The 14,348-nt window shown below is 34.3% G+C and overlaps 1 protein-coding gene across 7 annotated transcripts in view; it reads right to left on the bottom strand.

Annotated features, from left to right (window-relative positions):
* FER (FER tyrosine kinase) overlaps positions 1–14,348 on the bottom strand; it is a 465,769-nt gene that overhangs the window by 100,176 nt on the left and 351,245 nt on the right. For all 7 annotated transcript variants that reach the window (XM_070045166.1, XM_070045168.1, XM_070045167.1 and 4 more), the window contains one exon: positions 7,034–7,157. In XM_070045166.1, coding sequence (XP_069901267.1) covers positions 7,034–7,157 — 124 coding nt within the window. The remainder of the gene's footprint in view (positions 1–7,033; positions 7,158–14,348) is intronic.

Here is a 14,348-nt window from a genome sequence, read left to right as displayed (position 1 = left end):
TAGGGAGACTGCTCAGTATGTGTCCCATCCTCTGAGAATTATCCCCTCACACACAGTAACCAGCTCCTGTAAATCTATGTAACAGTCATCCTGCTTACTTTTCCCTTGTCTAGCCATGTTATTGATTAAAACAGGGGTAGACACCTAATATAAACTGGGCCAATCAATTCTTTCTGCCAAGAATTTGAAATGAGACCTCAAAGAGTAATTAATTATCTGCAGATGAGGGGCTTGGAACGTTGTGACTCGAATGTCACTTGAGGGACCTTTGCACATCGGGGCAGAGGAATGTAGTCTTCAGAGCAAGAGGGAAATGAAGTAGCAACATAGCAAGAAGAAATAATGAAAGACCAAGTGAACACAGAGGGTAAACAGAAAGAGATGCTGCTTTGGTTCCTGCTTCCCAGTTCCTAATTATAATGACTCCCAGAGCTGGCTGAACTTCCTGTCTTTTGAGTTCTGTGAGATAACTCTACTTCCTTCTAATAAATTTCCTATTGCTTAAATTAGCTTAAGCAATTTCTGTTTTTGTAATCAAATAGGCCCTAAGAGAAAATGGTAAACCAACCATTTGTGTTTGTTTAATGTAAAAGATCACTTTTGACATTCTGAACCAGAAATGTACTTAATGTAATTAAGTGAATAAAAGTCAGAAATAGTAGAGAATGAGGTATAGGCTAATTTTCCTCTATCATTTCTATGTAACATAAGACAAGGCTAGCCCTCACTAAGCCATGAAACAGTGCTCATGTACTCCTATTCCCTTCTTCCCCTCTCTTTTCACTCTCAAGGACTTTCATTCCGTTTACTGGACTGAGCTGAATTCCTGAACAGTATCCTACATATGCTGCATCTTTCCTACCAGTAACCATAAATCAAAACTCATCCGTTCTCTGACCCTTTACCCCAAATCCATCATTTTTGTTTTCTAAGAAGGCAGTTAGATACTCTGGTACATTAACTGAACCCAACGTGTTAACTGATTCCAGTATAAGAGAAGGCTTCCTTTTTCATTCCTGGAAACATAGATGTGACTTTAGGAAAAAATCCTTTAATTAAAATGAATGAAACTAGCGATAGGAAATTCTGACACTGAATAACGTAGCAGGATAAATAATTTTTAGAAAGGTGTTCCTGTGAATACCAAACTGCTCTAGAAAAAAGACAAAGGTTAAACTAGAGGAGGACCATATATTTTTGAGACTTTTAAAATTACAGTCCTCTTTGTACTGTAGCAAAATTGGTTTAGAAGCTAAAAGTAAAGCTTAATATATTCAAATTTATAATCAAATGTTAGAACAAGAAAACCAGTCATAAATGCTTAGTCAACTAACTTGAGATTATCACATTTCTATGCTAATCCTGTGTTTTTAATTAACAGATAAAGTAGAAGGGGGTATCTAAACAATAGTGTACAAAAAATGAAAAAAAATTTCAAGCTCTAATTAAATGGAGAAGCAATAACAAAATACTGCTGCATTTCAGCAACTGTTCATTAAAAAACAACAGAAAAGACCTTGGTATGTCTTTCTAAAATTACATTTCACAGGCTTCAGCATCCTCTTCTGTTTTTACTCATGACCATAAAGAGTCCAGATGTTGATTATAAGCTGAGCCATCACACCAAACACCAGCTGGCCTTCTGCCCTGAATCTTCTAATTAGTCAGAAGATGCATTTCTTATGGAAAGCAGCTGAGTCCAGTGTAGTGATTCAGAGTGGGGCTCTCAAACCAGAGTGCCAGGATCCACATCCTGGATCTGCCACTTTCTTTTAATATGATCTTGGGCAACATACTCAACCTCCCTAACCATAAGTCTCCTCATGTTACAACAGGCCCAACAATAGTACCCACTGTTGCCTTGAGGATTCACTCATTCACCTTTAAGTGCCAGGCACTGTTTTAGGCTTTTGGAATCCAAAAGTAAACAATATAGGTAAAAATTATTGCCCTCCTGAAGCTTAAGTTCTCATATATTGAATCAAAAGCACTTAATTAGCATAATGCCTGGTACTCAGTAAGTAATCAATAAATGTCAGTTGTTAGGCTCATGAATACTTGATTGAGACAGAACAAAACACTGGAATGGGAATGTGTCATAATGAAGTCAGCACATCTAAGACCTAACAGTGGCCCTGCCACTAATTCTCTAGGTGACCTTCGTTTAATCTTTCTCAGCCTCGATTACTTAGTCTGCAAACTGATCTTAAGATCCCTTTTTTAAATATATGGAGGATCATAAGACACAGAAAAGATGAAGTGTTCAAAAACACTGAAGAAAATATGCAGATACATTAAGCACAAGAATACTTTTCCACTACATTCAAAGTTTAGGAAGAACTCAGATGCTAGTCAGTTGCATTTAAAAAATAAACTCTCAAGAGAGTTTCCATTTTCAAGGGAAAAATGTAAATGATCAATATCATACCAAATCTTTAGCTTCATGAAATATGAAATCACAAACAACAAAAATAAGACAGAAGTTACATTTTACATTCACCTTAAAAAGTACACATGCTTAAACCTTATCAGAAATCACTGGATGAAATAATCTTCTTCTGGAACATATGTAAGTGAAATGTAATATTGTTCCTTTCTGGGCAATCTTAGCTTTCTTAAATTGTTTTTCCAATGAAACTTAAAAATAAAATTGGTCCCATACCTATACCTTTTCACAAGATTATACATTTTTCAAGATTCTGTAAATTTTGTTCAAATTACTTTCCTTTTCCAGTTAAAAACCACAGACTTTTAACTGTCTTAAAATTATCTGAATGTATGGTTAGATATTCCCAAGTTTAGCCAAATTAAAGGGTAGACACAGCCCTTGGAAAGAAAGACCCTGTTTATCTGGCTCAGCCCAATGTTCCTTGGTATTCCCATTTTGATAGTATTATACTCTTTGTAGTTCCATGATAGTCATACTTTCTCATGAAAAACATAACTTTGCTTTCAACTTTGCTTCAGCTAGAAAATTCTTTCTCCTTCTATTCAATGATACACTCAAGTCTCACTCAAACAGTATCATCTGCAAAACTTTCCCTGATTACTCCCCACCATAGCTCCCAGACTGACAGGTCATATTAGACCCTCTTGATATTGCTCCCATGGTATCTTGTATACATTGTCACTAAACTTATTATCTCTTTGCATTATTATTATTTTCTGTTACATCCATCTGAAGGCAGGGATCATGATTCTCATATTGCTCTCATCCTGGCACAGAATAAGCTAATGTTCATGTTTTTGAAGTGCCAGCAATACCATTGTTCTCAATGGATAAGCAAAACATTTAGCAAACAATAAAATATTTGCAGTCTTATATATTTTCATTTGTAGAGTTATTAATCTTACTCCATAACAAAACATCACTGTGGTAGAGTAATCAAAAATGAAGAGGAATCAGTACAAGAGTTAAAATAGAAAAAGAAATCATATTCTATAGTATCTCTCCCTAGATACCTTTTCTGGCACTGACAATGACATACAATATCATGAAATGCAGAAATGCTTCCAAGACTCCCAATAGATTATGGTCTTTAACTCAAATACATGGCAATCAAGAGTTTATCCTTCCTTTACTTTCCATGGACAAATAAAATACATGGCACAAAACCAATTTTTAAAAATAAACCCAAATAAAAATAAATCTTGTAGTAGAACTCATCAGCAATAAAACCATAAACACCGTTACCATTTAAATCTAATATAATGTCAAACCTCAATCCACTTAACATCAAGAATCATCAGGTTTAATACTTTTTCCAGAGTGACAACTAGCAATCTAATAACACGGCACTGTAAGTAAACACACCCCTGCAAAGTTTATCAGTGTACTTCAAATATTTGTATGAAGTACAAGTAGGAAAGAAAATTTCACATTGGCTTATAGAATAATTATAAAGAAAACAGGGTTGATTACAACTAAACTGAAACACAAAATATCCAACACTCTCAAACTATAAGCAGAAATAGTTTCAATTAGAAACTTAGTGTATCAAGAGAACACTCCTGGAAGTGAAATGGAAATTACAATAAGAACGCTTTCCAAAACAGCATGCCATTTCTTTATGCAATTATTTGTTTCCATTTTATAGCTGTCATACTTGTTTACCTATAATGAAACATTGCTCTGCTCTTCTCATAGTAATCAAAACAATACAACAAAGCTAAAGAAAGAGAATGCGTCCCCCAGAAGTTAAGATGATATTCTGGGGAGATGCAATTAGAAATATTTTCAAGTTCTGAATTCCAGTGACCTCTAATCAGTGAACAGGATAAAATGTATAAGTTCATATAAAATTTAAAGCATATTTAAATTTTTTTGCTTTGATTTGTAGGACAAAGACTTTAGAATTCATAGACATACATATATTTTGGGCTGTCAAGAATGGAGCCTGGGGGCCTTTCTTCATTACTTGAAAAATGAAAGGGAACTTTTAATCACGTTTTAGAAACTTTAATTAAATTTTGAAATACCTTACTAGAAATTCTTCCAATGAGGAAAAATACTTTTCACTGCAGTGTATACTATATACATATATAGTATTTATATATTTATGTTATATTTATGCTACATAAATATATATATGATATTTCTTAGGAGAAAAAAACATATAACATGTCTTGAGTATATCTAGTAAATATAAATCAATTAAAACTCCACTGCAATTACTACTGCTACCACAGAAATAGTTCCACAGAATGACACAGAGGAACAGAGTTCTGTAGCACAAGTCACTTCCATAAAAAATTCAACACAAAGAATGATTTACTTTCTCAATATAGAGTCCTGTATTGGTGAGGTACCAAAAAAGAAGAGAAAAAAATTGAATTCATCCAAAAGAACATTTATGTTAAGTTTGAAGAGGAACAAAAGATCACTGGCTAGAGGTATCATAAAATTCATCCAGTAATCATGATTAACAAGAGAAATAAGAATAGCAAATAGTTTAGAAGGTATCAGTGGAAGTGATTATAGAAAAATATTATATTGTTGTTATAATATAGCTAGTAAGGAAAATCGTATCAAAAATGTATTTATGAAAATAAAGACAAAAAGAAAATATTCTATGTGACAGATGACAAATTTGGAGTTTTTGTGTTAATGCCTGTCAGCACCCTGACAGATGTGACTAATCGATCACTGGACTCTTTGTCACTGATCCTGGAATCCTTCTCAATGCACAACACAGACAGCCACTACCCATCACTGAAAGTTGGCACTGAAACCCATTTGTCAAACCTGCTCTCACCAACATTGTTCAAGATGTTCAATCAGAAACCTTACCCCCAGGCAAATAGTACAGGACTATGTACAATCTTCTAGGATATGTGGTCAAGCGCGGGTTGACTTTCAAAAATTTGGAAATGCATGAAAATTCTTAAAAACCAAAATGGGAAGATAAAATTACAGCAGATAATGTTATGATTCTGTAAGTGGGATAAATTTTTAAAAGCTAACTGCCATCGGCAATTTAGAATGGTTTCAATTCTCATGATAGAGGCACTTAAAAAAATACAATCATCCATTTGCAAGAAAAGCAATCACTAAAGGCAGCAAGAAATTGAAACAACAGTTCCCTCAACCACAACACACCAGAAATTAAAGACTGCTACTGGTAACTGACATTAAAACAGTTTCTAGAATGTGTATTTATTATGGCTTAAAGCTATAAATAGTCTGAGTTAAAAAAAAAAAATCTGAGACACGATAAAAACTGCAGTAGAGAATGTGATACCCAAAGTAGCTTTAACACCTGAGCAATCAAAATTATAGGTTTTCTCTAAATAAACGGCAAAATCCTTAATTGTTACTTTTAACATGAAGTAATGAAATTAGTGATAATGCAATTCTTGTCCAAAATCAATTGTTTTAGTCTTCACAAATATACATTACAATGTGATTTGATCTACAATCATTGAAAGTAAATACAGTCTATATTCATAGAAAGTAAAACAGGAATATGATAGTAGCTTAGTTTTAGTTGTTTTAATTTCCAGAAAAATAGTATCCCTATTGAAATGTATTTTAAAACACATGTGACTGTTGAACTATATTTGAAACATAAGCCATAATTTTAGTTTCAGAATAAAACTGAACACTAAGCAAAATTTTTTGGGGGGAATTAAGTAAAAAATATACATTGAGATCAAATAAATGTATATTTAAGGTGCATATAACTTTGTTCTGCTGCAATTCTATGTTGTACAACCTCACAAGAATATGAAGTCAAAGGCTGCATAATGAAGCACATGAGAGAAAAATATACCTCAATAACCAACCAGCTTAAAGTTCACAATGGTTCAATCTGACAATGAACCCTCCCCACAGTACACAGTATCATGTGCTGTTTCAAGCAAATAAAAACTACACCAAATCCCCCACTTTATTTTGCTTATATACACTTAGCCATATTTAGGATCTGACATGAATTCTGCAAGAGATCTTAATTTGTATTCACACTTAGCAAAAAAAGATTACTTTCAGCTACAAGCAGCTAAAACCACAATCTATAAAGCATTAAAACCAAGTTGATGGTCTTGATATAATTAGAGAAAGTTTGCTAAAATCTCCTTTGAAATAACTAGTGTGCTCAAATCTTTTACCCTTGGCCAAATTCACTGTCATGAATTGTTTTACTAGTAGGATTTTCTGTAACTTTATAAGTAATTTCTTTGAAAAAGGAGAATAAGTAACACATGAAACAATCTTATTTGGCTACAAGTTTGTAGCTGCCTCTATGACTAACTTGTGGTATATCTTATCACTATGCTATTAATGATTATAATAAAACAAATTTTAATTAGTAAGTCATTGTCTAATGAGGTATACTTACCCCAGGAAGACAGAAAACAAGTGTTTCTGTAAACTAAGTAAGCAACTGTCAAAGAATGCTTTCACACAAAATATGAAAACCAACAAGAAAATACGTTTTGTGAAAGAAATTCACTGCTTTATGATAGCAAGTATATCAGTTTTCTAATACCCTATTAATAAAACTGGAAAATGTTTAAAAAATATTCTCCTTACCTGTGTATACAGTTTTTACTCTCAAGATAGGCCATACCAGAAGCAGCATCTAATGAAAATTTCACTAATTGTTTGAGTTTTATTTCATCCTTCTTCTTTCTCAGAAAGGAGAGGAAATCACCTCCTAGAAGAATTGACAGATGAATAATGAGACAAGATCATGATGAAAGTCATATTTATCACCTATTAGAGATACCTGACAGAACAAAAAGCATTACACATTTAACCATACTTTTTGCCCATTTCATTTAAGGTGAGGATAAAAGAAAATATGAAAAGAACACATCTTATTAGAAAGCAGACACCATGAATTTTCTTAGATTCAGTTTAAGTACTTTAAGTGCTTCACACTGTATATTACCCAACACATAATAATAACCAAAGTCATACAAAGACAGACTTTCCTCTGTCACAATTTCTCACCAATTTGCCTGGATAAAATGTTCTAAGAAATCTTATTTTCTCTAATACCAAATAAAAGATTACAATTATTATGAGTTAAAAGAGTAAATGATTAACAACACCATCACTAATAGTAGAGTCAGACAGGAAAAAAAAAAGAAAACTATGATTTTGATATGATTTAGTTGCTGAGTCAGATTGCATTTTTGTGCATCAAATGAGTTCCAGTGATGACTTAGAGAAACTCCATAAAACAGCATGGTCCAAAAAAAATGTAATGCAAGCCACATAGTAATTTTAAGTATACCGGTAGCCACATTTTAAAAAGTAACAACAATAAAAAGTTGAAAGTGGCTGCAATAGTATGTTTTTTCTTTAGCCCAATATATATAAAATATTATTAAATCAACATGCATCATTACAAAATTATTGTGGACATATTTTACATTTTATCATCCTAAGTCTTTAAAATATGTTGTGTATTTTACATGTATGGGACATCTCAATTTAGAGGCAAATTTCCATCTGAAGTATTCGATCTGTATTTAGATTTCATCAAATTTACAGGTAAAAAAGTAGATTCACATACCTAGGTTGTTCCAAACATACTTAACCTTTTCTAATAATTGAATCATGTTACTGGAAATTAAATTTTAAAATTTAAATCAATTAAAATTAAATGAAATTCAAAATTCAGTTTCTTAGAAGCACTAGATACATTTCAAAATTTCAAGAGCTCAGGAGCCACATATGGCCAGTGACAACCATGTTAAATAGGGTAGCCTTAGACTGCATTCACTAACAGCATGGCATTAAACAATTTCCTTGTTAATGTATAGTGTAATGTATTGCATTATTAAACAAAACAAAACAAAACCAAGTTAAAGTATATTAGAATGAATGTTCTCTAAAAACAGTCATCCCTACTTTCTCTTTCTATTAGGCCCTCCGATATTAAGCCAGAATTTCGCAAGAGGGATTAACATTTTAATTGTCATTTCCTGATGTTTTTCATCCTCTTCACCAGGGATCTAGGCCTCCTTAAATAGAACAACTCTAGAGATGAAGACTTAATGGCTTTTTCTTTAATGAGAATACCTAGAAAATAAACAACTGCCTAACTCTCCTTAGAAAGTTCTTTTTCTAATCTCTTCTCCTATTCACAAATCAGTATTACAGAAATTTAGGTGGACTATTTGCAAAATCACTAAGCTATATGCTTTAAAAATAATCTTAATGGTGTCAGATAAGTTACTTTTTTTCCTGTTCTTTTAAAGAGAATATCAAATTTATTACTATGAACATTACTGAAATAGCTTCTATCAAGCTTGACTTAATTTTCTGAAACAAAAACAAAAACACCTAAATGCAACAGTAAACAGCAAAATTACCACTAATTTCTCAACTTTAATACGTTCAAAAAATGTCTATTAAAATGGACTTGAAATCAATATTTAGTTCAAGTTACTTCCTGGACCAATATTCACATATATTAGTTATTTTGTTAGATATACATTGGCCTAGTTTAGAAAAAGTGCACCCTTCTGGTCTTGAAACCACATAAGATTTTTTCTAAGCTACGGAATAACTTTCAAATGAAAAAATCTTTTCTGCAATTTGATTAAAGCATCATATGACATAACCCCAGTGTTCTGCGGAATCCTAATATTATTTCTTTCCAAAACTAGCTCTCATTCAGCACTTTTCCTTCTGCCTCCTGCTCTTTTTAAACTAGTCTTTCACATAATCCTCTTCATACCCCCAATCCCCGGCCCAGCCTGTAAACCCTGTGAAGACAACTGCACTTCTGTTGTTCAGCATGCTAATTTCAGTGCCCACCACAGGATGTCTAGCACGTAATAATACCTCAAAAAGCATGAAGACAAGCTACCCATGAAATTTTTTATTAATTTTAAACATTTCTTCCTTAGCTTCTCTCCAATGGTTAGAACTATGCTTTTCAAGTACTTGTTCAATGTTAAAATAATGTTTAGAAAAGGATGACATTACATCACTTATCAATGGCACCTGACAGATGCCATAAAATTCTTTAGATTCCAACAATAAAACTTAGTACATTTAAGACTCTGAGCTCATCTTGATAGATGCTTCTGTAACACCACTGCCTTACAAACTGCATCATTTAAAAAAATAATTTGCAAAGAAGCAATCCTTAATAGATAAGACTGTAAACGAACAAATGCACACTAGATTAATAAAGAAAAGACAACACTTAAATAGAATTAAAAATTGGCTGAAAAGTGATGCCAAGTCAATAAAGTATTAGGAAGGTAGGGCTTCCCTGGTGGCGCAGTGGTTGAGAGTCCGCCTGCCGATGCAGGGGACACGGGTTCGTGCCCCGGTCCGGGAGGATCCCACATGCCGCGGGGCGGCTGGGCCTGTGGGCCATGGCCGCTGAGCCTGCGCGTCCGGAGCCTGTGCTCCGCAATGGGAGAGGCCACAACAGTGAGAGGCCCGCGTACCGCAAAAAAAAAAAAAAAAAAAAAAAACCGTAAGGATTAATTCCTTTTATTTCTCAAGATGGTTTTGAAGACTAAAATGTATCTAAAGCACTAAGCATATGCCTAGCACATGGTACACACAATAAACACTACAACTTATCATTATTTTTGTTGAAGTTATTTTGCATATAAAATAAGGAAGAGTTGTAGCAGGGATTGGTTGTTTGTCGCACATCAATTTTCCCTCATTCACCTCAATTTCCTTTAGGAGACTGCCCTTCTCCCATTTTAGAAAGTATTTACCTCACCTCAACAATAAAGGTGATCCTAGATTCGCTTAACCCAATCAATGGAGTCCATTTCCCAGTGACTGACTCGGGGATAGGCACATAGTTTAATTTAGGCCACTGAGATACAAGGAGATACTTTAAAGCGTGAAATAAACTTTTTTTTTTTTTTTTTTTTGAGAGAAGTACCAGGAAAGAAGCATTCTCTGCAAGTGGAAGTGTACAGGACAGCATGTAGCACCACAAAGACTGGCAGCCTTGGGATGAAGCTATCACTACGGAAAGCAGAAAGAGTAAAGGAAAAAGAATACTTTTTGGTGACATGTTTGATCCACTGGATCACATACTGCCTCAAGAGTGATTTCCCTCTAGAGTTTCCAATTAAGTGAACGAATACAAGCTCTAAGTTTTTTGATATATATCCCGTATTGGCACTCAACGATTCCTTATGGATAAAACAGTATCTATATTAGAAGACCTTGAGAATTAAAAAGATTTTATATATATATATATATACACACACACATATATATATATAAATGTCTGGAACAATTAGGAAATAATGAATAGAAGTGCTTTATTTTGTTTGCAGCCAACTTTTAGTAAGAGGATAAAAGACCATTTTATTCTCAGCAGCTCTTTCTCAAAGATTTCTTGCTCTGTGCTGTGAAAATCTGATCCTACCCGTTCTTTCAGTATTAATGGGACTCTGAGGACCTGATCATATTAAACAAACTCGGAGAGGTTATTATGTAAACAAGAATACTAATTTATCAATTTGTCATTTGAGAAAAGGGATCATCAGGGCCATACCACTAATGATTTCTTGTCATTGAATCATGTAGAGATCTTAATTTATCTTCAAACAACTTCAAAGGTTATTAAACTAAGAGATACTAGTCCCTAGTGATATATAAAATGTATAATTCATTACCCTTGTGTTTTAGGTTATCAATTTATTCCTGAGAAGTTTGGTTTAGTTGTATTCACTTATACATTTAAAATAGGATCGTAATCAAAGCAACAATTATAGAGAGCTATTATGGGGGCTCCATTTATGTCATTGTTCAGAGTTCTTATTTAAAACAAAAATAAACTTTAAGCCAGCCCATCAAAAATAAGGGGAAAAATCTATATGATAATCATAAACAATGAATGCTGATTCAACTTTTACCCAATGAGGCACAGAATAGGTTTTATATAGTAGGAGGTAAGCCAAAACAAGTTCTTGAAGAAGAAAGGATCCATCAAACACTGAAGCAAAGAATACTGACTGGTACCTGTAGGTTATACTTAGGAGAGATGGATTTCACAGAAAGAGAGATTAGCCGGGAGAACATGCGAGTTGTTAATCGAGGTGATGAGGGCTTATACTAAGAATTATCCACCTCTCCCCCCCCTCCAAAAAAAAAGACAAAAGCATTAGATCTGAAAAGACTGTACTAAAGCTAGACATGGGTCAGTTTGTGGGGAAAGATGAGAAACATGAAACACTGAAAAACTGAAAGTGACCCCAAGAATATACTGGCTTTTCTGATACCGTCATGCTCTTTTTAAAGACGCACCTTATGAACAGCTTGCTACCTAAAGTAATGTAGTTCGGCTGGGCCAAAGGCAGAGCTGAGTGTGTGGTTTTCCCAGTTTAGATTAATACATGACATTAGTCTTTTCAGGTGAGGTTTCCTAATAGCCATGCTCTGCCAGCACTGCAGAGTACCGGGACCTTTTGCATTTCTCCTTTGTAGATGATCTCCGAGAACATAACTCCCTGACGGTCATGATAACAGTTCTGTGAAATAAAAGAGCGCATCTCACAGTATTTTTAACTTGCTGGTTCAAGGGGCACCAGCTATAATCTTGCTAGACATTATGTGGTCTGCCAGGACAGATGCCAGAGTCAACTTTCCCAAACCATCAGAATGTCAGTTTCCAGAAAGTACTTTGGAGATAATCAGCTTTTTCATATTGTGGGGGAGGGAACTATATCAACCTGACTTTTATTCTTAAGGTGGTGATTTGGTGATATAATTGAAATTCTAAGGCAAGTGTCTGCAAACCATGGCCTAGAGGCCAAAGTCAGCCCACTGCCTGTTTTTGTAAATAAACTTTTATCGGAAAACCACCACACTCATTCATTTACATACTATCTACAGATGCTTTCAAGCTATGATGCCAGAGTTGTGACAAGAAACTGATGCCTAAACATTTTACTATCTGGCCCTTTATAGAAAAAGTTTGCTGACTCTTGGTTTAAGATATTACTCAGTATTCCACATAGCTGTAGGCCCTTTCATTCAAAGGTTCTTATGATTACTTTGGCTACTTTGAACCAAGATTTTACTTTTCACTGTGTGTTTTTTGCATGAGGGCTCAATAGTGCTACTTTTTAATGCTAAAAAAGGAAGCTGAAAAGGTAGATTCACCAATTAATTTTGTGTCCTAAGGCTGACACACATAGTTACACACAAAAACATAACAGAGTGAGATCACAAATCCCCCGCCATCCTCCCAAGCCACAACGCACTGTCTGCCACCAAGACAAAGAAATTCCACAGTCTGTCTCTCCCTGCTTTCAGGCCAAACGACTTACTTTTCTATTTGTGGCTTCTTATGCCCCTCAAAGCTGCCTTTGATATAAAATATAAAGAATGGACAGGAAGATCAGGTGTATAAAGATGCTGGCTCCTGGAATACCCTTTAAATACTTAGATGCTACAATGGAATTTTTTCTAAATAAAAAATTCAATGGAATGCTTATTTTGATGTCTCTATCTAGTACAGGAAAAATGCAGAGAAAAAGAAAAAGGCATCAATTCAAGCTTCCTTAGATTTTTAAAGAGATGTGGGATAAAAAGACAAATCCAAAAGTACGTTTACATTTAATAAGGGAAAAATGTTTATAAAAGCTAGCAATATTTTTAGAAATTGAATTTATCATAGGCTAGATATTTTAGAGACATTATATTCCCCAAATCAATGATATCAGTGACTACTTTATTAAGACCTATTACATAATCTTGTTATCTAAAATAATTAGAAACATATATTTATATCTTCACATCTACGCATTTTTGTTGGATATGGTCAGAATTTATGCAAAGGTTTTGATCAGAAATACATTCACAAGTTATGGAACTTTCTATCAAAATAAAAATTATTACTTTAAAATATACTTTTAAAGAACACATTGCAACAAAGAGTTTGGAATGTCAGTATTAAGGAAAAATCAGAAAAAACCAGAGTCTCCTTTTTCACATTTTAGAAAGTTGTGGCAAAAAAACTCAAATTTATCCTCGTAATTTTAAGTGTATAGTATAATACTGTTAACTATATTCACAATATTGTACAACAGAGCTTTAGAACCTTCTCATCTTGCATGACTGAAACTCTATGTACCTAATGACCAACTCTGTTTCCGCCTCCAAACAGCCCGTGGCAACCACCATCCTATTTTCTCTATGAGTTTGATTACTTTAGATACCTCATATAAAGTGGAATTATACAGTATTTGTCTTTTTGTGATTGGCTTATTTCACCTAACATAATGTCGTCAAGGTTCATCCATGTTGCAGATTTTGACAGGATTTTCTTCTTTCTTTAAGGCTGAAGAATATTCCATTGTATGTACATGGCACATTTTCTTAATCCAGTCACCCAATGATGGACATGTAGGCTGTTTCCACCTCTGGACTATTGTGAATAATGCTGCAATGCATGTAGGTGTGCAAATATCTCTTCAAGTTCCTGTTCCATTCTTTTGGATATATATAGAGAAGTTGAATTGGTGGATCATTACTGGAGTTCTATTTTTAATTTTTTGAAGAATCTCCATGCTCTTTTCCATAGTGGCTGTCCCAATTTACCAACAGTGCACAAGGCATTCAAATTCTCCACATCCTTGCCAACACCCATTATTTTCTGGGTTGTCTTGTTTTTTATTAATTTATTTTATTTATTTTTGCTGTGTTGGGCCTTCGTTTCTGTGTGAGGGCTTTCTCTAGTTGTGGCAAGTGGGGGCCACTCTTCATCGCAGTGCGCGGGCCTCTCACTATTGCAGCCTCTCTTGTTGCGGAGCACAGGCTCCAGACGCGCAGGCTCAGTAGTTGTGGCTCACGGGCCTAGTCGCTCCGTGGCATGTGGGATTCTCCCAGACCAGGGCTCGAA

The sequence above is a fragment of the Globicephala melas genome, chromosome 3 (assembly GCF_963455315.2).
Source record: "Globicephala melas chromosome 3, mGloMel1.2, whole genome shotgun sequence".
Classification (NCBI taxonomy): domain Eukaryota; kingdom Metazoa; phylum Chordata; class Mammalia; order Artiodactyla; family Delphinidae; genus Globicephala; species Globicephala melas.
The sequence above is the reverse complement of the archived record's forward strand: the minus strand, read 5'-3'. Positions and strand labels throughout refer to the sequence as shown.